Source organism: Odocoileus virginianus, chromosome 8 (assembly GCF_023699985.2).
Source record: "Odocoileus virginianus isolate 20LAN1187 ecotype Illinois chromosome 8, Ovbor_1.2, whole genome shotgun sequence".
Classification (NCBI taxonomy): Eukaryota; Metazoa; Chordata; class Mammalia; order Artiodactyla; family Cervidae; genus Odocoileus; species Odocoileus virginianus.
In genome coordinates this window covers 37,928,384-37,956,310 of record NC_069681.1, presented here as the reverse complement: position 1 = coordinate 37,956,310, position 27,927 = coordinate 37,928,384, and the positions used below count along the sequence as shown (strand labels likewise).

Genomic DNA, 27,927 nt, shown 5'->3' with positions numbered 1-27,927 from the left:
AGTCCTGCTCACAACCTGGAAATGAAAGATTCTCTTTGAATCTATCTTTGATCAAACTCAAATCACAGCTACATTTACATAAAGAAACTCCTTACCAGTTCATTATATCAAGTTCCTTCTCAAACATGCCTGTTTCCAAATTCTCTGGCATCCCTCCAGTTGTAATTGTTCACTATTTTTTCAGAAAACATAATGAAGTATAGTTGATTTACAATAATATTTTCATTTCTGGTATACAGCATAATGATTCAGTTATGTTTTCTGACTATTTTCCGTTACAGGTTGTTACGAGATACTGAGTGAAATTCCCTGTGCTTGTGGCTTCTCTACAGTATAAACAGTAGTGTGTACCTGTTAATCCCATACTCCTAACTTATCCCTCTCTCCCTTTCCCCATTCACAACCATGTTTGTTTTCTGCATCGCTGAGTCTGTTTCTGTTTTGCATATAGATTCACTTGAACTATTTTTTAGATTCCACATATAAGTGGATATTCTCTAGGTCCTTTCATGTTGTTGCAAATAGCAATATTTCATTCTTTTTCATGACTAATTATTAATTTTTTCACTAATTAAAATCTAATTCTCTGAGTGTCCTCACCACACTGAATTTTGATGAACTATCTGTGTGCTGTCTCCTCCTGAGAAGTGACCCAAGAGCCGGGATAGAGTCGGTATATCCCCCACCCTGGAGCAGACCCAAAACCAGGACAGGGGGAGATGAGTAAGGGAGCAGACAGTCTGCTGTCTCCCCCATCTGGGGACTCTCTCTGCACCTGCGCCAGGAGTCTCTGTGCGGGTCACGGAGCACCTGGTTCTGCACCGCACTTGTGCCCACAGGACTGGTACAGACAAGGGGTCTTTGAACACTCTTGACTTCTGCTCTGGGAGCCTGATGGATATCTGAGGTGTTTCGGGGTCACTCTGGCATGCAACACTCACCCTTTTAGAATCTGACAGTGGGTTTGGGGTCTGGTGTCACATGACTGGCCATTCGCTTCCTGCCATCTTCTCTAAGAGCACACTGCCCACGAGCACCAGGGTCAGGCCCCTGCCCATCAGGGACCAGGTGGGCTGCAGGCTGCTCAGCAGGGAGGATCACTTATGTTTTCATGACCCACTGTGAACCATGAAAAAATCTATAACTTGTTCTCAGATATAGAGTTTGAGTTTGTTACCTCCATCTGTCAGGAGTGATAACTGTGCTTTATCAACAGGAAATGCTGATATCATCTTGTTACTTGTGCATCTCCAGAGAAGACCTCTTAGTAATACCTGGGTGTTTAGGGGAAGTTAAGGTCACTTATCTTGCAGGACGCAACAGAGGTTATATGAAACGACAATGAAAAAGAATCGAGGGGGAGAACTCCAAACTATTTTCAGGGTCTGACTCCTTAGCACAGTATGTGAATGCCTGTCTAAGCGACAGTTCAGCCAATACCAATGTACACCTGGGCACTGCAGGTGTGTGTGGCAGAGGGGCAGGGGTACAAATGGGCAAAGACACAGAACCTCCTCTTGCGCTTGGTGTCCCTGGTTCTACAAGGAAGGAAGGAGCAGACTTCCCCTGTGAGACACTGGAGCTCAGACGGGGTGGGAAGCCCTGGGCTGAAGGAGGGCAGCCTGGGCTGGCGGCCAGCTGACCATCCACTCATCCCTGGGGCTCCTTCCACCTGGAGTCTGACCAGGAACCTTAACTGTGAGGGGCCCTCACCTGTGAAACTGCTTTAAGGAAAAAAGTCTTCTGTGAACTGGGACATGATCTAACATTCCCCCCATATATAATTAACACAAAGAGCCTACAGTGACTTGCTAGTGCTTCTGACCATCCAGGTACATGTCTGTGGTCTTACTTCAACATCCATACTATTCTCTCTGTTCGTTACGTTGAGTAACTTTTAAACTTTTATTTAATTCCCTTTAATTTAATTTTGTGGCTTCCATCTTGGCTTAGCTGGTAAAGAATGCACCTGCAATGTGGGAGACCTGGGTTTAATCTCTGGGTTGGGAAGATCCCCTGGAGAAGGGAATGGCTACCCACTCCAGTATTCTGGCCTGGAGAATTCCATGGACTGTATAGAGTTGGACATGACTGAGCAACTTTCACTTCACTTTTCTTCACTTCCTTTAATTTTGCACTTTTAAGACAGCATCATGAACAAAGACTGAGCTCATGTTCCAAATAAGAGGTTGGGACCTCTGTTCAGGCCTTTGCTGTACCCCAGCAGGTGTCCCAACCCACTGCCAGAACTCATCAGTCTGGACACCGAGTGTTCATAGGGATGATGCAGGTGAATTCTGGGGCCCATCACCCTGTCAGGAGGATGCCAAGAGTCCAGCTCCAGAGAGTGTATGCTGCTGCTGCTGCTAAGTCGCTTCAGTCGTGTCCAACTCTGTGCGACCCCATAGACAGCAGCCCACCAGGCTCCCCCATCCCTGGGATTCTCCAGGCAAAAACACTGGAGTGGGTTGCCATTTCCTTCTCCAATGCATGAAAGTGAAAAGGGAAAGTGAAGTCACTCAGTCATGTTCAACTCTTAGCGACCTCATGGCCTGCAGCCTACCAGGCTCCTCTGTCCATGGGATTTTCCAGGCAAGAGTACTGGAGTGGGGTGCCACTGCCTTCTCTGAGAGAGTGTATAGAACTCACTAAAACCAGACTCTCATTTCCAGACCAAATGTTGTGACATCAACACTATTCATCATACGCAAGGCTTCTGAGGAAGAAGTAGACATGGCTGTTCCCCCAGGGAGATCCTGGAGTGAACTCTCCAGCATGGCCTCCCTCATCTGATTCCCTCATCAGCAGATCAAAGCTGCAGGTGACTCTCTCCAGGAAGGATGGAGGGCAGGGTTGACTTTAGAAACAGGTGTCATCTCAGCCTTGAACACCAGGGAGCCCAAACACCCCATCACCTACCTCACCTCACGTCCAAGAGTTACAGCAGGGTAGGGGAATCTGGACCCATGAAAAGCCATCCTGTTTCTCTCAAACCCCACCGGGACTGAGCAGGATGCCAGAATGAGTGTAATGGAGGGTCTGCACAGAAAATTAACTAGTACAGGAGAGAGGGGATGTCAAGGCTCTGGTATTACCTTGCTGAGTGTAACACTCCCTGTTCTGAAACAGACTGTGTAAAAGCCATGACGTCAGTCAGCAGTCACAGACACATGTAACCTTACAGTTCATGTGATTGACAGCTGTGTCTCCACATTCCTGAGGACGCTTGGGAACACTGCCCACCAGGACTGCTGATCTTCCCTGGAAGCAGGAGGACAGGGAACCTCATGCAAGGACCCTGGGGTGACAGCCTTGCTGCAGGTTATCATCCATACCATGTGAGACCTGCTAGTTGTTGCTGTGTTCTTAATTCCCTCATGTTCAAGGTTCTGCTGCCTTTGGTCATGGCCAGCAAGCATTTTACAACTCAAGCGATCCTCAAGAGAACCCCACAGGCTGAGGGATTAAAATCACTAACTGCCCAAGATTAAGTATATTAACCTACCTAAGTGGTAGAGCAGGTGTCAGACCCAACTCTGTCTTATCCCCAAAGCTGGGATCTTTAATCACAGCCAAAGTGTCTCAGAGAATAATCAGGGTTAAGGGTGTCCTTATATAACTATATGCATTTTTCTTCAGACTTTGTTACTTGTATTCAGAAAATTCCAAATCTTACTCAGCTAATATCCAACAGCCTTCACCATTTACTGCACATCTTATTAAGCAAAGCGGTTGGAAAAAAGCCTTTGGGAATCTGTCATGAGAACTCTTAAAACAGCAGACTTGAGGATCCATGGCCTGAATACACATAGCACACATGCTAACCCTTCCTTATCAGTGCCCATGGCAGACATTGCTAGTTGATCATAGCACCATTACAGACCACATTTGGATATTACTTCATTATTCTCACTCTGCCAAATGCATAGAACTGGCTAGAAAAAGGCAAGAAAACACCATTCTGGTTTTATGTACTTCTCTGTGACTAGTATTGTCTCACATTGTTGCAGCCTCAGGGTGGACAAAAAATCCCAATATTCCATGGGGATGGAGCCAAAGTTCTCAGACTCTCCAGATCAATATTGAGAAAATCCTGTACTACTTCTTGAAAAAAGCCTCAGGAGGTGCCCTTCTCCCCACTTCCCTAAGGATAGGAAGTGACTCTTGCCCCAGGCAGTGATCTCTGTAAAGTGTTCCTTCTGGAACAACCTCTCTTTGAATGCACCAGAGACCTGCTTTCCAACAAGACTGTTGAATGACACCATTTCATGAACAGCCTCAAATCATAAAACATCTGAAGACCTGTCTACACAGAAGACTGGATGGAGCTCATCACTTCCTGTTTTGCTTCCGCAGGTCCCACCATCCTACCAAGTCACATCAGCAGAACATCACACACATCTGGACCCTACTGCTTTCCATCCATCCAAACATTTCACAAAACCAGACCTCATGGGAGGTCAGCTCTTTCCTTGATGAGTGAAAACTTTTTCTACAGCTTCTATAAAAGTGCCACCCTCTATCACTTATCTAAACACTTAGGATAAATGCCTCTTAAAATTTTTATTATTATAGACAGCAAATGCCACAATAAAAAAACTCCCCTGCCTTGATGAACTTAGATTTTTTTCAGCTTAGTAGATATGAAGAACCATGGGCTCAATATGCTTCTCTTCCTGGCTTGGTTTCTAGAAATTCAAGTTGGTATTAATCTGTAATAACTATCCATGGTTGTGGTTTCTGATACAAACATCTTCCTTCCTTGCTTTTTGGATATTGTTGCTATACTTTTAAAAAAATATATGTAACAATTCCACTTTCGTTATGATTTCTTTGTCTTAATATTGATGAAATACATTTGTGCATTAATAGTGAGATAAGCTCTGAATTATTTCATGCTCTCTGATTACTTGCCGAAAAGAATAATTAATCATAAAATATGTTCTCCATTATTCTGAAACTAGGAAGTTGAATGGAGTAACAGACTAAATGCTTACTGAATGGTTCCCTCTCCCAGTCCCTCCTAAGGGAATTATTTTCAGTTATTAATATATGAACAATGTTCATATATTGTTCATATTATATATGAACAATTATACATATATGAACAATGCCACAAACTGTGGCATTACCCCAAATGATAAAGAGCAAACCTGAAAATAACAGGGATTATCTTTTCCAAGCATTTAACAACTGCAATTTAATTGCCATCTTTGATTATGTAAAAGGATATACTTTTCAAATATATCACTTCTGACATATATTTCCTGATATCTCCTTCATTTTCCTAATCTTTTCCTTCCCTTGTCATTTCTGGTAATTTCAGGGGGAAAAAATCTATTTTCCTTCTACATGAGTTCCACTTTGATAAAGCATTTTATCTTTTAGAAAATATTTATTTAGAGGTTCCTGTGTTGGAAGTGTGTCATAAACAAGACAGAATGGCCTCTGTCCTCATGGGGCTCAATTCATCCTCCTTCTGCTAAAATGCAAAGCTACAGCTGACCCACCACGGGCTCCAGGTGCCTTCAGGGCCACACTGAGTCATATTATCTTGGCAATAAATGCCAGAAGACAGAGTCTGCAGGATTTCAGGGGTATGATTAATTGCAGCATAAATGGAAGCCAGTATGCGTTGCCATCCCAACCTGAGAGCCCCAGTACTCACTTGTACATTCCAGGCATCTGACATCCCGTGACGTCTCGAAGAAATATCGCCAAAGAACAAAGAAAATGATGCCAAGGGGAATCACAGGTATTGCAATCCAAGGAATCACTGCCACCATCACGATCACCACACCAATCACAAGAAGAAATGTCTGAAATAGCAAAAATAGATACAGAGGACTCCTTATCAAGTATGTTTTTCAAAGATAAATATTAATGGGTTGTTCTGTTAGGATTAAAGTTCTTTCCTCAAAAGATGTGTTGGAATAGTAAAGAATGCTTTTCCATTCAAAAAAATAAAATTATAGGTAGTCCTCATGGTATTTATTGTGTATATATTATCAGTGTGTCAAATACACTGATAAGAACTTTCTAGGTATCAGCTCTTGTGATACACTCAGTAGCCCTATGAGGCAGGCATTACTACTTTTAACAGAGAGAAAATTTAAAGCCCAGAGAGTAGGAGTTGAATCCCAAACTATCAGGGGTTAGCAGGTGTTACTGGAGGGATGAGTGAGCAGGTTTCACAGGTGAGGAATTCTGACATCTCTGCTGTTCATGTAGATACAGAAGTGGTTAATTACAAATTCAGTGTCCAGAAATGTAGGCAAAAGCTAAAATAACCTTTGAAAGTGAGAATTCCTCTTTCTATGTTTTCTATGCATAATTAACATTTACTAAGTGCACTGCATATAGGGCCAAACTTTTTAAACTGCACCAGTGCTAATTCATTACCCCTCACATTAGCCATAGTGAGCATTATCTCATTCTACAGATGGAGATACATGAGGCACAGGGAGAGAACAAGCAACTTGATGGAGACTGCAAAGCATAATCCAAGGAACTAGAGAGCCCTGCTTATGAGCCATTATGACAGATTTAAACTTGCCTTCAACATAACATATAGCCAACTTTTTACCATTATGATAATAAGTATGTAAAATGTCCATTTCAGAGGCTGATTATAATAACAGCAGATGCCATTAACCAGGTAGTTACTGTATGCAAGCCACTATGCTAAGAGTTCCATGCACCTTCACTTAATCATCACCTCATTTCATGAGGTGATTTCATCTCGGGAAATGATCTGGTTCTAAAAACACAGCAAGTAGAACAGAAACTGAAGTCACTGGATGATGCTGATGCAGGTATCCATCTTTATCTGGGAAGTATGATTATCATGGTATATAACTTCAGGTAATAGGAATGCAATCAACACTTAGTATTGGCCTGCTGTGAAAGTGGGGTGGGGTCGAGTGGTGGGGATGTGCAAATTCATATGATCTGGGCCAAAGCCTCTGAAGTTTATAATATCAGATGGATACAAATCCATGATGATCTACCCAAAGCATGGAGTGCTGGGAAACACAGAGAAGAACATGTGAACTTTTTTTTTAGGATTCAAAGAAGACACTGAAGGCAGAATTTCATAGGTTGGTTTGACAAACAGAACCAGTGACATGAATAATCTGAAGATAGCAAACACAGGTGATGGAAAGTCAACCAAAATGGAGGTGGGATGGAAAAGTTGAGATGCTTGTTTGGGTTCACATCGGTTGTTCTGAGTCCTCTCAGCACCTGCACCTGCACCCACACCTGCATCCCATGCTCACCAGCCCAGAGCAGAGACAGTGATGTGTCTATAGCAAGAAATATGATGAGCCAGAAGTAAGTGACCCAAGTCTTGATGCCCCAAGATATAAGGGAAATTATTATGTTGATATGTTCATAACCCGTTTGGAGTATACCATCCATAACTTTGGCTCACTCCATTCTTATCTGAATTCTTTCTTGCTTGCTATCATGCTTGCATTAAACAGGACATGAAATATATATTTAATCACTTAATCAGTAGACAATATTTTTATGATTTGTTTACAGTAATAAAAAAATAAAATCAGGATGACTAAGATTGCTAATGTCTCAAAAGAATTTCTGAGCTTTTAATTCTGGGTCAGACTCTTCTTAAAAGCTTTAAGAAGCTTTAAAAGGTTTAAGCTATGGTAAGTATAAACCATCCAGATTGCCTGAAACTCTTACTGATTTTGTAAAAGATATAACTTAAGTGAAATAAACAAAGCAAGACTCACTTCCTGACAAGAAAACAAGGTAAGATTTCCTTGTGATGCAGAGGAAAAAACGACACTATGTGATAGATCCTTACTAGTTACCTATCTACATATAGTAGTTTGTGTATTTCAGTTGCAATCTGTCGACTAGATCCATCTTAAAAATTTTTTAAATAGTTTATCAAACTAAAGTATGTAGAAGAATGGAAGTAAGAAAAAAGTAGACATGAATGAAATAGAAAGCTATCTTCTAAGGAGAAAAATCAATACACACAACATAGTTCTTGAAAGCACTATGAAATGTCAAAAAGAGAGAGAGAGAGAGAGAGAGAGAGAGAGAGAGAAATTGCCATTAACATGAACTAAAAGAGAATAACACAAGAGATACCATAGGCATAAAAACAGGATATAATAAACTTTGTGTTGAAAAATTTTTAAATTTTAATGGAAAGGACAAATGTCTTAAAAAGTGACATACAAAGACTGACATAATAACATGAAATCTGAATAATTCCATACTGATTTAAGAAATTGAACCCATAATCTTAAAATTTCCCACAGAGAAGACTTCTTAGGCCCAGAAGTCTTCACAAATATATTGTGCAAAAAAGTTTTACCAAACTCAAGGGAATTTGAGCCCAGTACTATCATGATATAAAAACCAGACAAACATTAAAAGAGAGGAAAATTGCAAAACAAATTGTCTTGAACATTAAAGAACATACCAATAAAATGAATATAACAATATAAAAAAGTAATAATGCCATAACCAAACTTGGATGGGCAAGCCCCAAATCCACAGGTCCGGCTATTACAAACAACAGGCTACAATGGGCAGGAATTAATGCTATTCTCCACAGGGAGAATTCTTTTTTTCTTTAGGGAAGACTTAGCTCTTAAGGCCTTTCAATTGACTGAACTGTGCCCACCCAGACTATTTAGGATAATCATCCTTACTTGAAATTAATTGATTATGGACTTCTATCACATCTACAAAATACCTATATAGTAACAGAAAGATTACTTCTTGAGTCAATAAATGCAGATAATATTAGTCTGGCCAGGTGACACATAAAAGCAACCATCACAAAATGGAAATATTTCCCACATATCTTATAAGGCCTGCATAGTTCTGATATCAAAACCTGAAAAAATATTTAAAGAAAAGTCCAATATCCTTCGTGAACAACAGGTACAAAAATTGATAACTAAATATTACCAGATTATATATAATGATACATTAAATAAAGATGCTATATCATGACTAAGCAAGTTTATTTCAAGAAAGTAAGCTTAACCTTCAAATATCAATCATTGTAATTCACATTAAAAGAGTAAATGTGAATAATCCTGTGATTATCTGAAGACACGGAAAAAAAGTTTTCATCTAAATTCAATATCTATTCTTGATTTTTTTTAAAAAAGTAAAATTATTGGCAAATGAGAAATTAAAGAAAATGTTTTTAATCTGATAACAGATCTACCTAAAAAAAATACAGTTATATCATTCCGAATGAAAGAACAGTGAAAGATTTTGTCTAACAATACAGAATGTCTCATTTCATCATTCCTATTCCATGCTGTACTCAAAGCTCTAGCCACAACCATAAGTCAAGAAGGAAAATAGACATCATAAATACTGGAAATGAAGAAGTAAAACTCATTATTTACAGTTGACATGACTTTATATGTACAAAAATCCTACAGAATTTTAAAAAACACCATAATCAACTTGAGGAAATGCAAACTGAATTCACAAATAAATCAGCTGTTATTTTTATATACTATCAACAAGTAGTTGAAAATGGTATTAAAACAATCCAATAATATAATGAAAAACCATCAACTATTCAGGAATAAATTTAAACAAGAAGTGCAAGATGTTGGTACTATACTAAAAATTACAAAACATTTCTAAAACTAAAGAAGACTTAAAAAACTGAGAGAGATAACCATGTTCACAATTGCAATTGCAGATTCAACACTGTTAAGACACAGAATCCTCAAGTAATCTACAGCTAAAATAAAATATTCATAAAATTTGCAGCAGACTTTTATTGAAAAAAACAAAAAGCCTTCTAAAATTTACACAGAAAGATAAAGAAACCAGAATGATCAAGACAATTGTGACAAAAGTAAAAGTTGGAGGTCTTAAATTACTGGATTTCAAGTCCTACTAAAATGTACAATAACTAAGACTGCAGTATTGTATAAGGATCAACAGATTGAGGGAAAAAAATAAAGATATAGGCACGGACTTCTTCAGATACAAATGATTGTTAACCAAGGTCCCAATATTAAATAAATTACCTGAGATTTCATTTAAGGGGATGAGAAGGAATTAGAAGAGAAAAAGTATAGGGAATAAACACTTTAGAAGTAATAAAAATGAAATGATTAAGAATCTTCTAGGGTTTATAAAATATACCAGGATATCATAAAAAATGAGTTCAAACACACTTGGCACTAACTTCATCCTTTAAAACAAAACTAAACAACTTCCTTCAAGGCCTTTCCCAACCCTACTCTCATATGATGACAGAGAGAAAAGACTGGTGAAATGGGGAACTCAACTTCCCCTCCTCCCTCACCTCAGGGGCCTTTCCCTCTCCATCTGGGATCAAAGGTCACCTCCTGGATGCTCCGCCCACCTCCTGTACCAGGTTCCCTAACTGCCTCCAACCTCACAATCAGTTTGCCTTCTAGGACTTCCTCCAGGGTGCTTGCAAAATTAGGATTCCAAAGGCAGCAAAGAGTGAATCTCTGGATATCACCCTCCCCTTGGTGGCTGAGGAGACCCCTAAGGGGAGGGCTTTGTGCCTGACTCATCCCTGTACCTCAGGGCCTCAACCCTAATCCTTGTTTGTTGAAGGGAAGGAGGGAGAGATGGAAATACCACCCATCTCACACACCTCAATATCAATGAGAGATAAGAAAGCCTTACTCAGTGATCAATGCAAAGAAATAGAGGAAAGCAATAGAATTGGAAAGACTCAAGATCTCTTCAAGAAAATAAAAGATCTCTTCAAGAGATAAAAGGGAATACTTCATACAAGTGAAAAAAAAGTAAAGTCATTCATTCATGTCCTACTCTTTGCAACCTCATGGACTATAGCCTACCAGGGATTTTCCAGGCAACAGTACTAGAGTGGGTTGCCATTTCCTTCTCCAAGGGATCTTCCTGACCCAGGGATCAAACCCAGGTCTCCCGCAATATAGGCAGACGCTTTACCCTCTGAGCCACCAGGGAAGTTTCATGTGAAGATCAGCACAATAAAGGACAGAAAACGGTATGGACCTAACAGAAGCAGAAGATATTAAGAAGAGATGGCAAGAATACACGGAAGAACTATACAAAAAAGATCTTAATGTCCCAGATAACCACGATGGTGTGATCACTCACCTAGAACCAGACATCCTGGAGTCTGAAGTAAACTGGGCCTTAGGAAGCATCACTATGAACAAAGTTAGTAGAGGTGAAGGAATTCCAGTTGAGCTATTTCATATCCTAAAAGATGAAGCTGTTAAAGTGCTGCACTCAATATGCCAGCAAGTTAGGAAAACTCAGCAGTGGCCACGGGACTGGAAAAGGTCAATTTTCAATGCAATCTCAAAGAAGGTAATGCTAAAGAATGTTCAAACTACTGCACAAGTGCACTCATCTCACATGCTAGCAAAGTAATGCTCAAAATTCTCCAAGCCAAGCTTCAATAGTACATTTACCAAGAACTTCCAGGTTAAAGCTGGATTTAGAAAAGGCACAGACACATCAAATTGTGAACATCCATTGGATCACAGAAAAAGCAAGAGAGTTCCAGAAAAACATCTACTTCTGCTTTACTGATTATGCCAAAACCTTTGACTGTGTGTATCACAACAAACTGGAAAAATTCTTAGAGATGGGACTACCAGACCACCTTACCCGCCTCCTGAGAAATCTGTATGCAGGTCAAGAAGCAACAGTTAGAACCGGACATGGAACAACAGACCGGTTCCAAATTGGGAAAGAGTATGTCAGGGCAGTATATTGTCACCCTGCTTATTTAACCTACATGCAGGGTACATCTTGCAAATACCTAGCTGGGTGAAGCAAAAGCTAGAATCAAGATTGCCAGGAGAAATATCAATAACCTCAGATATTCAGATAACACCACCCTTATGGCAGAAAGTGAAGAGGAACTAAAAGCCTCTTGATGAAAGTGAAAGAGAAGAGTGAAAGAGCTGACTTGAAACTCAACATTCAGAAAAGTAAGATCATGGCATCTGGTCCCATCACTTCATGTCAAATAGATGGGGAAACAATAGAAACAGTGACAGACTTTATTTTCTTCGGCTCCAAAATCACTGCAGATGGTGACTGCAGCCCTGAAATTAAAAGATGCTTGCTCTTTGGAAGAAAAGTTATGAGCAACATATACAGCATATTAAAAAGCAGAGACATTACTTTGCCAACAAAAGTCCGTCTAGTCAAAGCTATGGTTTTTCCAGTAGTCATGTATGGATGTGAGAGTTGGACCACAAAGAAAGCTAAGCGACAATAAATTGATACTTTTAAACTGTAGTGTTGGAGTAGACTCTTGAGAGTTCCTTGGACTGCAAGGAGATCAAATCAGTCAATCCTAAAGGAAATCAGTCCTGAATATTCATTGGAAGGACTGATGCTGAAGCTGAAGTGCCAACACTTTGACCACCTGATGCAAAGAACTGACTCATAAGAAAAAACCCTAATGCTGGGAAAGACTGAAAGCAGAAGGAGAAGGGGACAGCAGAGGATGAGATGGTTGGATGGCATTTCCAACTCAATGGACATAAGTTTGAGCAAGCTCCAGGAGCTGGTGATAGATAGGGAAGCCTGGCATGCTGCAGTCCCTGGGGTCACAAAGTTGGACATGACTGAGTGACTGCACTGAACTGAACTGAGGACACAACATAAACTGATTAGAACCAAATAGGTCCAAGATTGCGAATGAGTCAAATTCCACTAGACCTTGTGCCTCAGTGTATGCTCATTAAAACACATCTGCAAGCTAAATGACACACCTACACGCATCATGATAGTTCCAAGGCCAACCATAAAGGTCAAAAAGTGGGCAGTGGCCCAATCCCTGAAAATCCCCACGCCTTTCCAAAAATAGTTGGAATACTCCTCCCACTCAATATTCTATGAAACTTAGTTCAGTCACTCAGTCATGTCTGAGGTATCCCTGTCCCTGTTTCCATCGTGCAAAACATGGAAACATGGACAGATTCTGACTTTGACGGTTAACTAACCATGTGCTAAGCACACAGTGGAAACCCAACCTTGGCCTAACTTGTAGTAGCAAAGAAACAGAACCTTTCACAAAGTCTTTTCAAAATAATTAACAATAAGTGTGAAAATATGATACTGCTTTTAATGGGGAGATTGCTTCTGGGGATAAATTATTGTTAAATAAATAAGTCAGAAAAAAAATCAGACATTTTTGCAGTAAAAGTCTTCTGAGTCTCAGCTTTTTTATCATTGATAAACTTTTCTCTCATTGGTAAGCTTTGCCCATGGGCTACACTGTCTGCAGTCGGATGTTCAATGCTGCATTTCTGAGTGTAGTTTTTGATTAATGCATTTCATTTCAAAAATAGACAACTGTAAATGAAGAAAGTCCCCACAGTCTGATCACTGAAAAGTAGACAGAATTAAACAACAGAAAAAACATCCTATATGAGCAACAGAACTGAATGAGAAGATGAGAACTGAGATGACCCAATATCATCCTTTAGAACCTCAAGTTTGCAGACAAAACAAAAGCTGGATAGAAGGTATTTCTGTGGGATTATTGGTTTTCTTTTCTTTTTTTTTTTTCCTTTTTTATGACATTTTGAGACAGAGAAATCAGGTATGAAAAGAAAAGCTGCTTATGTAAACAAGAAAGACATTTTCTGAGATGACTTTGATCCCATACTCAAATTATTAACTTAGAGTTACTTGCCTTTAAAGGCCTTGTATCTTTAAGAACTGCTCCCTATCATCCTTGTTAAAGGATATTTTCACCTGATTATTACTAATATTTTCTTTGTAAGTAACCACTCCTGGCTTTATCCAAAAAAAAATGGTGCAGTAAATATTTGACCTTAGTGGAAATACAATGCATAATTTAGGCCATCTATGCTATCTTACCATGAGAGGTGATTATTTCTACATTATGAAATGTGCTCATAGTAAAGGGAATCCACACCAGACACCTGGAAGGCAGAGAGAGAACCACTTACCCAGCATGTCACTGCTTCAGACCAACCTTGACGTGACTGTGGAGCAACTCCTGCACCAGGTATTACTCATGTTAACTTAGCCTCCCAATCAGAACCACACCTTTCTCTCACAAACACAGCCTCTTACGAAGATAACAGGACACACTGCCAGGCTGAAAGGCCCACCCTCAGCCCCTGAAAAAAGGCCTTGAGAAACAGGCACTCTGTTCTTCCCTGTGAGAACTCTGTTGGGGCTATTACATTACCTGGATGAAATCAAGAAATGTCAGGGGCAGCAAGTCATCCAAATGTCCAATGTCTTTGGAGAAACGATTTAAAATTCTTCCTGTAAGAACAGGATACGAGAAATTATTCATTTCCCCAAAGAGGGCCTTTAAGAGAAACAATTCATGAACAAATCAAAATTTTTGACATGTATATTTAATATATTACAAATTCATGTGACACAAACAGATGTCAGTAGTAAAAAAAAGAGAGAGAGAGAGAGAGAGAGAGAGAGAAAATACAATGATATCTAAGGAGAAACAAAAATATCACCAAATGGCAGTGGATGGGGAGCTGAAATTGAGCCCTGATTTTTAAACAAATGGGGGGAAATCTTGTGACAGTATTGGGAAGGGTTGTTTGACTTCAGTTACCAAAATTAATTTTCCTAAGTGATACTGTTTTAAATAAACATAATTATAAACTCTCTGTGATTTTTTTTCCCTTAATAAGGTACACAGAGCTTCACATTTTGGAAAATTGCAGATTTCTGCCATTTCCAACTTGTAAATTTACTAGTGGGGTAGTAAGTCTTTATTTTCAGATATATAGCAGGTGTGACAAACACAGACTCAAGCATAAGCATCCAAGGAGACCAGAAAGATATACACAGGAAAACAGAAATATTATTTAATCAGTAAAAGTCACTTATCATCATCAGTTTTATTTCCTTTCTTGGAATCCACAAAAGCAATATATCCTAAAGCCTTCAGGATTGGAAGATGAGAACTAACCTCTAATAAATATCCAGTGTGGACTAAAAATGCCACCTTTCATATGGTAAATAAAGGATGCTGTAACTATCAGACACTGCAGTCATCCTACAATGGTGTACTCTGAAGAGATTCAGGATGAAAAAAACACAGGACACTGGCCCCTGTGAGAATAGCTGAGGTGCACATCAAAGAAATTATTTCAGTGAGCCCAGACTCTTGCATCTTCCCATATACAGAAAAAGTACTAGATTCCCTAACTTGAGATATCACCTTTTCTTTTATTAACACTAATCTTCTGATGTTCCAACTACCTGGTCTTTGTTGCAAAAACTCCTATATTTGTTGGTTCCCCACCTTGCCTCTTCAGATCAGTCTCTCAAAGTTATCTGAGATGCTGTGTCCCAGGTTTAAGTCCTCAGTTTTGTCCACTGAATAAAACATAACTCTCAACTCTTAGGTTGTGCTTTTTTTTTTTTCCAGACAACACTAGTCTTTTTAATGGTTAAATGTAAAGAAATTGATGTAACACACATACACAAATACACAGCATATTTTGGGGTAGCAACTCTTGAGAGTACATTATCTAGGATCCTGAACTTCATTTGCAATTAAGCCTTTAGGAAACCAGCCTGCAGGTGGGACGTGGGACCACTACCTGCTCTTCCCAGCCTCTATCAGAGGTGACTTCCTCCAAAGTTCCTCACATCAAGCTTTAACTGGACAGTGAATGAGCAGGGGCTGGGAAGTGAGTTCCTCCTGCTGGGCTGAGCTGGCTCTGCTGTCCCCCACAAGGTGTCTGGCTCACTGGAAGCACTGGGTGTGCCCACTCCAAGAGCTGGAGCCACTGGAGGCTTTCTCTCTTGGCCAGGTCAGACCTTTACAGGCTGACCTCATTTTTCCTATCTCAGGCTTAGGAAGTACAGATGTCAGAAACTATCTTTTAGTGATGTCTTTGTCAGTATATGACAAATTTTCTGAACCTCTAGGAATACCTGCTTTAGAGGATGGCTCTCAGGATTAAACGGACTCATGCACGTGAAAAAACCCAGTCACGACAGGTGCTTCAACCACCAAGGTAAGATGATGACTCTGACCCCAGCACGGCCATGGTTCTGCAGTATCATGTTACCTGGGCAAATCCACCAGGCACTAGAGGAGGGTCCACTTGTTAAAATGCAGATTCTGATTCAGGAGTGCTGGGGGAGCTAGAGAATCGGCATTTCCTCCAAGCTGCCAAGTGATGCCCTTTCTGCTATTGCCCAGACAACAATTTGAGAGGCAAGAGGTTGGATTATTATTTAACCAGTCCTGCTTTAGGAACATCAAAATCAAATGAACAAATGTTAAAGGCATAGTTTAAATGCTTGTAATTTCTTTGATAGGAAAATGCAACTTTTTAACATAGCCAGATTCAGAAACACTGCAGGTTCGATTTGACTCAAAAAGTGTTGAAAGCAATATTGGAATTTTTTTAGGCTGAAAAGCCTACTCAGAGATGAATAGTATATGACAACCACCCTTTTGTAACTTTCGCCAGATGTGGGAATCTTAAGGTCTTAGAGACCCAGGGTTGACAAATAGTGTAAAATACAAGGAAAACCAAAAAGACAGAGAGAAAAGCCATCTCCCCATACAGTGATTACAAAAACTGAACAGAATGTCAAAGATTATCAAAAAACTAAAGTCTTATTCATCAATGAACTGAGTGTAGGAAATGTGAGATCAGAAAGTTCAGTAGTTACTGCCTTGCACTAAGAAACATCAAGAGAATGTATGTTTACAGAATATTCCAAAGGGCTTTGGGATAGACTGTTGTAACCAGAGCTGTGATTTCAAATTCACAGCCTCAAAGTATTAAAGTTTTCTCAAGAATCTCCAGATGAAATCCTGATGATGAACTCCTTTCACACACATGCCATGATTCTTCAACCAATGACATGCAGCCACTGCTGGAGTATCCCCAGGAATGTAGAGGGAAGGGGGACTCATGTGAACATGGGGAACCCAATCCATTTTCAGACTGTTCTGTCAAATGGGTTTTTTTTTTCATATTATATTGACTCTTTCCTTCCTGGAACATCCAAAATCTGCTACTTATCCTGCCTTACAACCATACAAAGTGAATCTAATTTCTTTTGCTATGACAATCTTCCAGTTCCTTTAAGGAAGTGAATCATATCATTTACAGCATCTACTCCTTGGTGTCTCAATGATCCCTCATAAGGAACAGTGTCCTGTCTTGGCTGCAGCCTCTTGACCAGACTCACATGGGTGGCCTCAGTTAGTGCCTTGTGTCCAGGTGGTACAATAGTAAAGAATCTGCCTGTTGATGCAAGAGATGTAAGAGATGCGGGTTCAATCCCTGAGTCAGGAAGATCCCCTGGAGGAGGGAAGAGCAACCCACTCCAGTATTCTTGCCTGGAAAATTCCATGGACAGAAGAGCCTGTTGGGCTACAGTCCATGGGATCACAAAAGGTTGGACACAACTGAGCAACTGAGCACAACATACAGGAGTAACATGAATACTGAAGATATCAGGGTAAATTTGTATCACCACCTCCCTCATCCTGCACAGGATATAGTCAATCATAAAGCCAACAATTATGATAAATTCTGGAGGCCAGATAACATTTGGGTCACATGTACAATGAAAATCCACATGGCCCTCATGTCCACTGCACAGGTAGATTTGAGGAAACTGAGCGATATGTGCAAACAACTCTAAGAGCTCATCATTTCTGACCTAGAAATACCATCTCTAGGAATGTGTCCCTAGTAGTCAATAAGTGTATCAAAGTGTTGAATGTGGTATATTTGTTGAGTCAGAAGTATAAAAGAACCTGAACAAGTCTGAAACAAGTCTATTATGTATTATGTTCAATTTTAATTTTTTCTGTATGGTCTTATCTTTCTACCCTAACTGCGTATTACTTGTGTAAAAGGTAAAGTAGGGAGGGGAGAGCAAGAGAAAGACTGGGGAAAAGAGGGGGAAGGGGAAGAAGGGGGTGAAAGGGAGAAGGAATGAGGGAAAGAGGGATGGAAGGGGGAAGGTAGAGAGGAGGGGGGAGGGAGGAACACCCCCTTGAAGTCCATGGTATCCCAGAACTAATCAGGGTTCTCCTAACTGCTCTGGTTCACTATTTCCTATCTTGTCCACAACACAGAACATCATGAAAGATGACACGGAACTTCTCAAAATACAAACCTATTAAATGATCATATCTTAAGAACTGAAGTCAGTCACCTCTAGGATTCTGACATGTGACTCATACCCAGGACTCCTCACTTACTGATAGCCAAGCTAAGATTTAAAACTTAGAAGTTCCCATGACTAGTCTGGGCCTTTTTGAAAACACAACAAAATAATATGTATACTTACATACCATAAAATCCAAAACTACATTTTTATTGAGATATAGTTTAAATCTCACAAAATTCATCCAAGTGTATGATGAATTTTAGTAACTTTACTGAGTGATGCAATATCACCAAAAATGTTTTAAAACATTTTTATGCCCGCATCTCAGCCTCAGGTAATCGCCAATTTTCTCTCTTTCTCTATAAATTTACCTTTTCAAGACACAACACAAACAACACAATACAATATGTGGTCTGTGGGTCTGGCTTTTTTCATTTAGCATAATGTTTTTGAGGTTCATTCACTATGTAGTGTGTGTCTCTTTTAGCCCCAGTCTTTACCACAGAAGTGATCTTAGGTACCCAGAAAAAAAGACCCCATATCAAGCCACACCTGACCTAGAGGGTAAAGAGTTTTTTGAACTCTACGTCTACTCTACAATATTGTCAACTTTTTAACATGTATCCATGGTTGGCTTCACCAATGGTTCTAGGACCTAATTCTTTTGACAAGAATAGGCCATTGGTTTGGCAGCACTACAATTCAGCTTAGACTAGCCTAAGGACAGGAGCAGGAGGTGTAGAAGTCTGGCAGCTCCACAGTTTCTTCATCTTTGTTATTAGAATAGGTCATCAATATGGGAGCTGCTCAATGAATGTCATGAAACAGGAGAAGTAACAGGAATTAGGAAACCATCAGTGAAAAAGCCACCAAGTACTGATCCTTCTCTAGCCTTCAGCAGCAAGAGACCTTTAGCAACTCATCCAACCTCCACTGAGAGGTAAATCCCTTACCTGTAAAAAGCAGATGATAACATGCACAGGATAAAACATGAGGATAAAAGAGATTATGCCTATGCAGGCACATTATAGATTATGGAGTAGTGAATATTTGCAAGGTGTTATTCATATTATTCCCATGAAATTTTAGAAGTTTAAGGGCCATGAAAGGTCACTAGGACTAGCAATTTCCAAACTTTGTGCTTAAAGCATCTGACTTGACAGAAATGCCTTGGAGAATGAGGGAGAAGAGGAAGTGGAGGCCAAGTGCACCCAGCTTCAGATCTCCCATCCATCTCCATTACTGTCCAGCCCCTCTCAAACAGAGTCCCTACATCCATCTGGACATTCACAGAGAGATGGCATTTGAATAAAGAGTTCTGTAGCAAAAAGAAATGATCAAAGCCTTTTATAGACCAAGCTGCTAAAGATAGAGGAGACAAAGTTTGACTTGACTCAGGGTGGTGCAAAAATATTTCATCATGGGGTGGGTGCTACTGTCAAACCAATAAAGAGAGTAGGCATGGAAACCCTTCTTTCCAGCTCAACTTCCTGCAATATCCTTTGCTGCCTCTCATTTTTTTTCTAAAAATAGTGCCACTGACCATTTACTCTTTTTTCTGGTTCTCTTGCTAAACTTCACTCACTTTCATTACAATGATTTTCTGTTTGCTCATGTGTCCCAAGTTGTATCTACTTTTCTGACCTCTGCCTTGGGCACTTGGCTGCCCTATAGAACATCTTAGACTCAACACATCTAACCTGAACAGAAGTCTTTGAAGTTGACCCACAACCACCCACAACCAACTTCTCAGACTCTGCCTTAGACCTGTGCCAAAATACCCATCGTGAAAACTTTTTACTCGCTTTTAAATTCTCTTGATCTCACATTCTTACCCAAAGGTCTCACCTTGATCATTTAAAATAATCTCATTTAACTTCTTCTTTGGAGAAGCATATATATCATTTTTTTAGGAGTAGTGAGGTGATAAGAGACAAAAGAGAGGTACCCACCTTATCACTCTTGGTACTAGAGCCTTATCCTGATGGAGTGGGGGGAGGAGGGCTTCTCTCTCTTCTATTCACCCACTAAGAAGGTCCTCAGCCCCTACTCTTTCTGTCCAGACCTCAGCCTTAGCACTTTCTTCTCCCTGTGACTCTTGCTGACAAACATAGCTCCCAGTAATCTGTCACTCACTTGAACTGCTTTATCTTTAGTGGATGGACTTGGAATAACTGTGCTGCTCTCTCAGGAACCCTCCACAGCCCTGGCCACAGCTAAGAGACAAAAATCCTAACCCACCAACTAGCCACCAAGTCATTCTGATTTACCCTCTAACTATGGGGCCAGGAGAGAATCAGGAAAGAGGAGTAGACCAACCACACTCAGCAAAGGTGAGAGGCAAAATGGCATGGACCATGCATGAGCCCTGTGACAATGGCCTCAGCTCCCATGAGCACTGCAGCTCCCAGCTCCAGGTACAGGAAAGCCAGCATCATTCCAGCTCCACGAGATGCCCATTTCCTTTCCATCAAACACTCTTCCTCTGAACTAACCCGGGTGGATTCAGCTCCTAGCAACCCAAAATTCTGGACTAGAAAAGTCACTCCAGGTACAAGAGACTTGCTTTCTAAAATTCGTTGGGGGCATAATAAATTTTTATAAAGTTAAAATTTCAGATTACTAACTACATTTTAAATAGCAAAAGTTAATTTAATCATTTTGGTAGAAGCTTTTTCATGTGGACTAGAAACTTTAGTCATTTTTTAATTTAATTTCCATTATGGTTTATTATCGAATATTGAATATAGTTCCCTGTGTTATATAATAGGATCATCTTAAAAGATACAGAATATATAAGTACAACTTTCTATGATCACTCAGATCTAATATCTTGAACATTTTAACTGTTTTTAAACACGGCAATGTTCTTTGGGGTTTCTTTTGGCTACCTAAAATTCCATTCCAAATCCCCTCCCAATTACCATCTTTTAAAGTATCTTTATCATACCGTGCTTTCAGCTAATATATTTTTCTGTTGTCTAGAAACTGTTTACAACCTCCATTTTTACTTTTATTCCTAAAGACTGAGAAGACCCTCAAACCAAACAGAGCCTAAAATAAGACTCCACACGGTCACAGGACATAAGCAACTCTCATGCTGAAAGATTTAGGCTTTCTGACACTTTGTTTGGCAAACAACTGTTTCAGGGGGCTTCCATGTTCCACCTAGATACAGCTATGTTCTCAGAACATATTATAGTACAATCTACATAGTGGTTTGAGATTTCCCTGGTGGCTTAGAGGGTAAAGCACCTGCCGGCAACACATGAGACCCAGGTTCAATTCCTGGGCCGAGAAGATCCCCTGGAGAAGGAAATGGCAACCCACTCCAGTACCCTTGCCTGGAAAATCCCATGAACGGAGGAGCATGGTAGGCTACCGCCCATGGGGTGGCAAAGAGTCAGACACGACTGAGCAACTTCACTTATATAGTGGTTTAAAGGGAACATTTCATGCAAAGATGGGCAAAATAAAAGAGAGAAAAAGGATGGGCCTAAGAGAAGCAGAAGATATTAAGAATAGGTGGCAAGAATACACAGAAGAAATATACAAAAAAGATCTTAATGACCCAGATAACCATGACGATATGATCACTCACCTAGAGCGAGACATCCTGGAGACTGAAGTCAAGTGGACCTTAGGAAGCATTACTACAAACAAAGCTAGTGGAGGTGATGGAATGCCAGTTGAATTATTTGAAATCCTAAAATATGATGCTGTGAAAGTGCTACACTCATTATGCCAGCAAATTTGGAAATCCCAGTGGAGACCTCAGGACTGGAAAGGATTAGTTTTCATCCAATCTTAAAGAAAGGCAATGCCAAATTACCACACAATTACACTCAATTCACGTGCTAGCAAAGTTAAGGCTCAAAATCCTTCAAGCCAGGTTTCAACAGTACGTGAACTGAGAACTTCCAGATACACAAGCCGGATTTTGAAAAGGCAGAGGAGCTAGAGATCAAACTGCCAATATCCACTGGACCACAGAAAAAGCAAGAGAGCTCCAGAAAAACATCTAGTTCTCCTTCATTGACTACACTAAAGTCTTTCACCGCGTGGATCACAAAAAACTGTGGAAAATTCTTAGAGAGATGGGAATACCAGACTGCCTTACCTACCTCCTGAGAAACCTGTATGCAAGTCAAGAAGCAATAGTTAGAACTAGATATGGAAAAACGGACTGGTTCCAAACTGGGAAGGGAGTATGTCAAGGCTATATATTGTCACCCTGCTAATTTAACTTACATGCAGACTACATCATGTGAAATGGAAAGCTGGATGAATCAAAAGCTGGAATCAATATTGTTGGGAGAAATATCAATAACCTCACATATGCAATGACACCACCATAATGGCAGAAAGATATTAAGAAGAAGTGGCAAGAACACACAGAAGAACTAAACAAAAAAGATCTTCATAACCCAGACAACCATGAAGGTGTGATGACTCACCTAGAGCCAGACATCCTGGAGGGTGAAGTCAAGCAGGCCTTAGAAAGCATCACTATGAACAAAGCTGGTGGAGGTGATGGAATTTAAGCTGAGTTAGTTCAAATCCTAAAAGGTGATGCTGCTAAAGTACTTCACTCAATATGCCATCAAATCTGGAAAACTCAACAGTGGCCACAGGACTGGAAAAGGTCAGTTTTCATTCCAATTCTAAAGAATGGCATTGCCAAAGAATGTTCAAACTACCACACAATTGCACTCATTTCACACACTAGTAAATTAATGCTTAAAATTCTCCAGGCTAGGCTTCAACGGTATGTGAACTGAGAACTCCCAGATGTTCAAGCTAGATTTAGAAAAGGCAGAGAAACTAGAGATCAAATTGCCAGTATCCACTGAATCAGAAAAAGCAAGAGAACTCCAGAGTAACATCTACTACAGCTTCATTGACTACGCTAAAGCCTTTCACTGTGTGGGTCACAACAAACTGTGGGAAATTCTTAAAGAGATGGGAATACCATACCACCTTCCCTGTCTCCTGAGAAACCTGTATGCAGGTCAAGAAGAAACAGTTAGAACCAGACATGGAACAATGAACTGCTTCCAAATTGGGAAAGGAATACATCAAGGTTATATATTGTCACCCTACTAATTTAACTTATATGCAGAGTACATCATGCAAAATTCTGGGTGGAATAAAGCACAAGCTGGAATCAAGATTGCCACAAGAAATATCAATACCTCAGATATGCAGATGACACCATCCTTATGGCAGAAAGTGAAGAGGAACTAAAAAGCCTCTTGCAGAAAGTGAAAGCAGAGAGTGAGAAAGCTGGCTTATAACTCAACATCCAAAAAACTAAGATCATGTTATCCAGTCCCATCACTTCATGGCAAATAGATGGAGAAACAATGGAAACAGTGACATACTTTATTTTCTTGGGCTCCAAAATTGCTGCAGATGGTGACAGTAGCCATGAAACTAAAAGAAACTCGCTCCTTGGAAGAAAAGCTATGACAAACCTAGACAGCATGTTAAAAAGCAGAGATATTTCTTTGCCAACAAAAGTCCAACTAGGCAAAGCTGTGGTTTTTCCAGTAATCATGTATGGATGTGAGAGCTGGACCGAAAAGAAGGCTGAGTACCAAAGAATTGATGCTTTTGAACTGTAGTGTTGGAGTAGACTCTTGAGAGGCTCTTGTACTGCATGGAGATCAAACTAGTCAATCCTAACTACAGGCCAATGTCACTGATGAACACAGATGCAAAAATCCTTAACAAAATTCTAGCAAACAGAATCCAACAACATATAAAAAAGATCTTACATCATGACCAAGTGGGCTTTATCCCAGAAATGCAAGAATTCTTTAATATCTGCAAGTCAATCAATGTAATACACCACATTAACAACTTGAAAGATAAAAACCATATGATTATCTCAATAGATGCAGAAAAAGCCTTTGAAAAAAATTAAACATCCATTTATGATAAAAACTCTCCATAAAGCAGGCATAGAAGGAACATACCTCAGCATAATAAAAGCTATATATGACAAACCCACAGCAAACATTATCCTCAATGGTGAAAAATCAAAAGCATCTCCCTTAAAGTCAGGAATAAGACAAGGGTGCCCACTCTCACCACTACTATTCAACATAGTTTTGGAAGTGTTGGCCATGACAATCAGAGCAGAAAAAGAAATAAAAGGAATCCAGATAGGAAAAGAAGAAGTGAAACTCTCACTGTTTGCAGACGACATGATCCTCTATATAGAAAACCCTAAAAACTCTACCAGAAAATTACTAGAGCTAATCAATGAATACAGTAATCTTGCAGGATATAAAATTAACATACAGGAATCCCTTGCATTCCTATACACTAACAATGAGAAAACAGAAAGAGAAATTAAGGAAACAATACTATTCACCATTGCAACAAAAAGAATAAAATACTTAGGAGTATATCTACCTAAAGAAACAAAAGACCTATACATAGAAAACTATAAAACACTGATGAAAGAAATCAAAGAGGACACAAACAGAGGGAGAAATATACCATGTTCGTGGATTGGAAGAATCAATACTGTGAAAATGACTATACTACCCAAAGCAATCTATAGATTCAATGCAATCCCTATCAAGCTACCAACGGTATTCTTCACAGAACTAGAACAAATAATTTCACAATTTGTATGGAAATACAAAAAACCTCGAATAGCCAAAGCAAGCTTGAGAAACAAGAATGGAACTGGAGGAATCAACCTGCCTGACTTCAGGCTCTACTACAAAGCCACAGTCATTAGGACAGTATGGTACTGGCACAAAGACAGAAATGTAGATCAATGGAATAGAATAGAAAGCCCAGAGAGAAATCCACGTACCTATGGACACCTCATCTTCAACAAAGGAGCCAAAAATATACAATGGAAAAAAAAAAAAAAACCTCTTTAACAAGTGGTCCTGGGAAAACTGGTCAACCACCTGTAAAAGAATGAAACTAGAACACTTTCTAACACCATACACAAAAATAAATTCAAAATGGATTAAAGACCTAAATGTAAGACCAGAAACGATAAAACTCCTAGAGGAGAACATAGGCAAAACACTCTCCGACATAAATCACAGCAGGATCCTCTATGACCCGCATCCAGGAATATTGGAAATAAAAGCAAAATAAACAAATGGGACCTAATTAAACTTAAAAGCTTTTGCACAACAAAGGAAACTATAAGCAAGGTGAAAAGACAGCCCTCAGAATGGGAGAAAATAATAGCAAATGAAGCAACAGACAAAGGATTAATCTCAAAAATATACAAGCAACTCCTGCAGCTCAATTCCAGAAAAATAAATGACCCAATCAAAAAATGGGCCAAAGATCTAAACAGACATTTCTCCAAAGAAGACATACAGATGGCTAACAAACACATGAAAAGATGCTCAACATCACTCATTATCAGAAAAATGCAAATCAAAACCACAATGAGGTACCATTACACGCCAGTCAGGATGGCTGCTATCCAAAAGTCTACAAGCAATAAATGCTGGAGAGGGTGTGGAGAAAAGGGAACCCTCTTACACTGTTGGTAGGAATGCAAACTAGTAAGCCGCTATGGAGAACAGTGTGGAGATTCCTTTAAAAACTGGTAATAGAACTGCCATATGACCCAGCAAACCCACTCCCGGGCATACACACCGAGGAAACTAGATCTGAAAGAGACACATGCACCCCAGTGTTCATCACAGCTCTGTTTACAATTGCCAGGACATGGAAGCAACCTAGATGTCCATCAGCAGATGAATGGATAAGAAAGCAGTGGTACATATACACAGTGGAATGTTACTCAGCCATTAAAAAGAATTCATTTGAATCAGTTCTAATGAAATGGATAAAACTGGAGCCCATTATACAGAGTGAAGTAAGCCAGAAAGATAAACACCAATACAGTATACTAATGCATATATATGGAATTTAAAAAGATGGTAACAATAACCCTATATGCAAAACAGAAAAAGAGACACAGATGTACAGAACAGATTTTGGGACTCTGTGGGAGAAGGCGAGGGTGTGACATTCTGAGAGAATAGCATTGAAACAAATATACTATCAAGGGTGAAACAGATCAGCAGCCCAGGTTGGATGCATGAGACAAGTGCTCAGGGCTGGTGCACTGGGAGGACCCAGAGGGATGGGATGGGGTGGGAGGCGGGAGGAGGGATCGGGATGGGGAACACATGTAAATCCATGGCTGATTCATGTCAATGTATGGTAAAAACCACTACAATATTGTAAAGTAATTAGCCTCCAACTAATAAAAATAAATGGAAAAAAAAAACCTGTTAATCCTAAAGGAAATCAGTCCTGAATATTCATTGGAAGGACTGATGCTAAAGCTGAAGTTCCAATACTTTAGTCACCTGATGTGAAGATCCAACTCATTAGAAAAGACCCTGATGCTGGGAAAGAGACAAGGCAGAAGAGGAAGGGGATGAGATGGTTAGATGGCATTTCCAACTCAATGAACATGAGTTTGAGCTCCAGGAGTTGGTGGAGGACAGGAAAGCCTGGCACACTGCAGTCCATGGATTTCCAAAGAGTCAGACGTGACTGAGCAACTCAACAGCAACAATGGCAGAACACAAAAAGGAACTGAAAAACGTTTATCAAGAGATGAAGGTGAAAGAGGAGACTGAAAAAGCTGGCTAGAAACAACATTCAAAAATCTAAGATCATGGCATCTGGTCCCTCCAGTTCACTTCAGTCGCTCAGTCGTGTCCAACTTCTTGCAACCCCATGAACAGCAGCATGCCAGGCCTCCCTGTCCATCACCAACTCCCAGAGTTTACCCAAACTCATGTCCATTGAGTCAGTGATGCCATCTAACCATCTCATCCCCTGTCGTCCCCTTCGCCTCCTGCCCTCAATCTTTCCCAGTAGCAGGGTCTTTTCAAATAATTCAGTTCTTTGCATCAGGTGGCCAAAGTATTGGAGTTTCAGCTTCAACATTAGTCCTTCCAATGAACACCCAGGACTGATCTCCTTTAGGATGGACTGGTTGGATCTCCTTGCAGTCCAAGGGACTCTCAAGAGTCTTCTCCAACACCACAGTTCAAAAGCATCAATTCTTTGGTGCTCAGCTTTCTTTATAGTCCAACTCTCACATCCATACATGACTATTGGAAAAATCATAACCTTGACCAAACGGACTTTTGTTGACAAAGGAATGTATCTGCTTTTTAATATGCTGTGTAGGTTGGTCATAACTTTCCTTCCAAGGAGTAAGTGTCTTTTAATTTCATGGCTACAATCACCATCTGCAGTGATTTGGCAAATAGATGGGGAAACAATGGAAACAATGACAGATTTTATTTTCTTGGACTCCAAAATCACTGCAGATGGTGACTGCAGTCACAAAGTAAAAAGACACTTGCTCCTTGGAAGAAAAGCTATGACCAACCTAGACAGCATATTAAACAGATCACCAGCTCAGGTTGGATGCATGAGACAAGTGCTCGGGCCTGGTGCACTGGGAAGACCCAGAGGGATCGGGTGGAGAGGGAGGTGGGAGGGGGGATCGGGATGGGGAATACATGTAAATCCATGGCTGAATCAAGTCAATGTATGACAAAAACCACTACAATATTGTAAAGTAATTAGCCTCCAACTAATAAAAATAAATGAAAAAAAAAAAGTAGAGACGTAACTTTGCCTAAAAAGGTCTGTATAGTTAAAGCTATGGTTTCTCCAGTACTTACATATGGATGTGAGAGTTTGACCATAAAGAAGACTGAGCACCAAAGAATTGATGCTTTT

The 27,927-nt window shown here is 40.0% G+C and overlaps 1 protein-coding gene across 1 annotated transcript in view; it reads right to left on the bottom strand.

Annotated features, from left to right (window-relative positions):
- The window catches only part of LOC110127198 (ATP-binding cassette sub-family C member 4-like), a 173,325-nt gene that overhangs the window by 64,570 nt on the left and 80,828 nt on the right, over positions 1-27,927 (bottom strand). Inside the window, 2 exon segments of the mRNA XM_070471119.1 lie at positions 5,669-5,819; positions 14,228-14,307. Of these exon segments, the coding sequence (XP_070327220.1) occupies positions 5,669-5,819; positions 14,228-14,307 (231 nt within the window).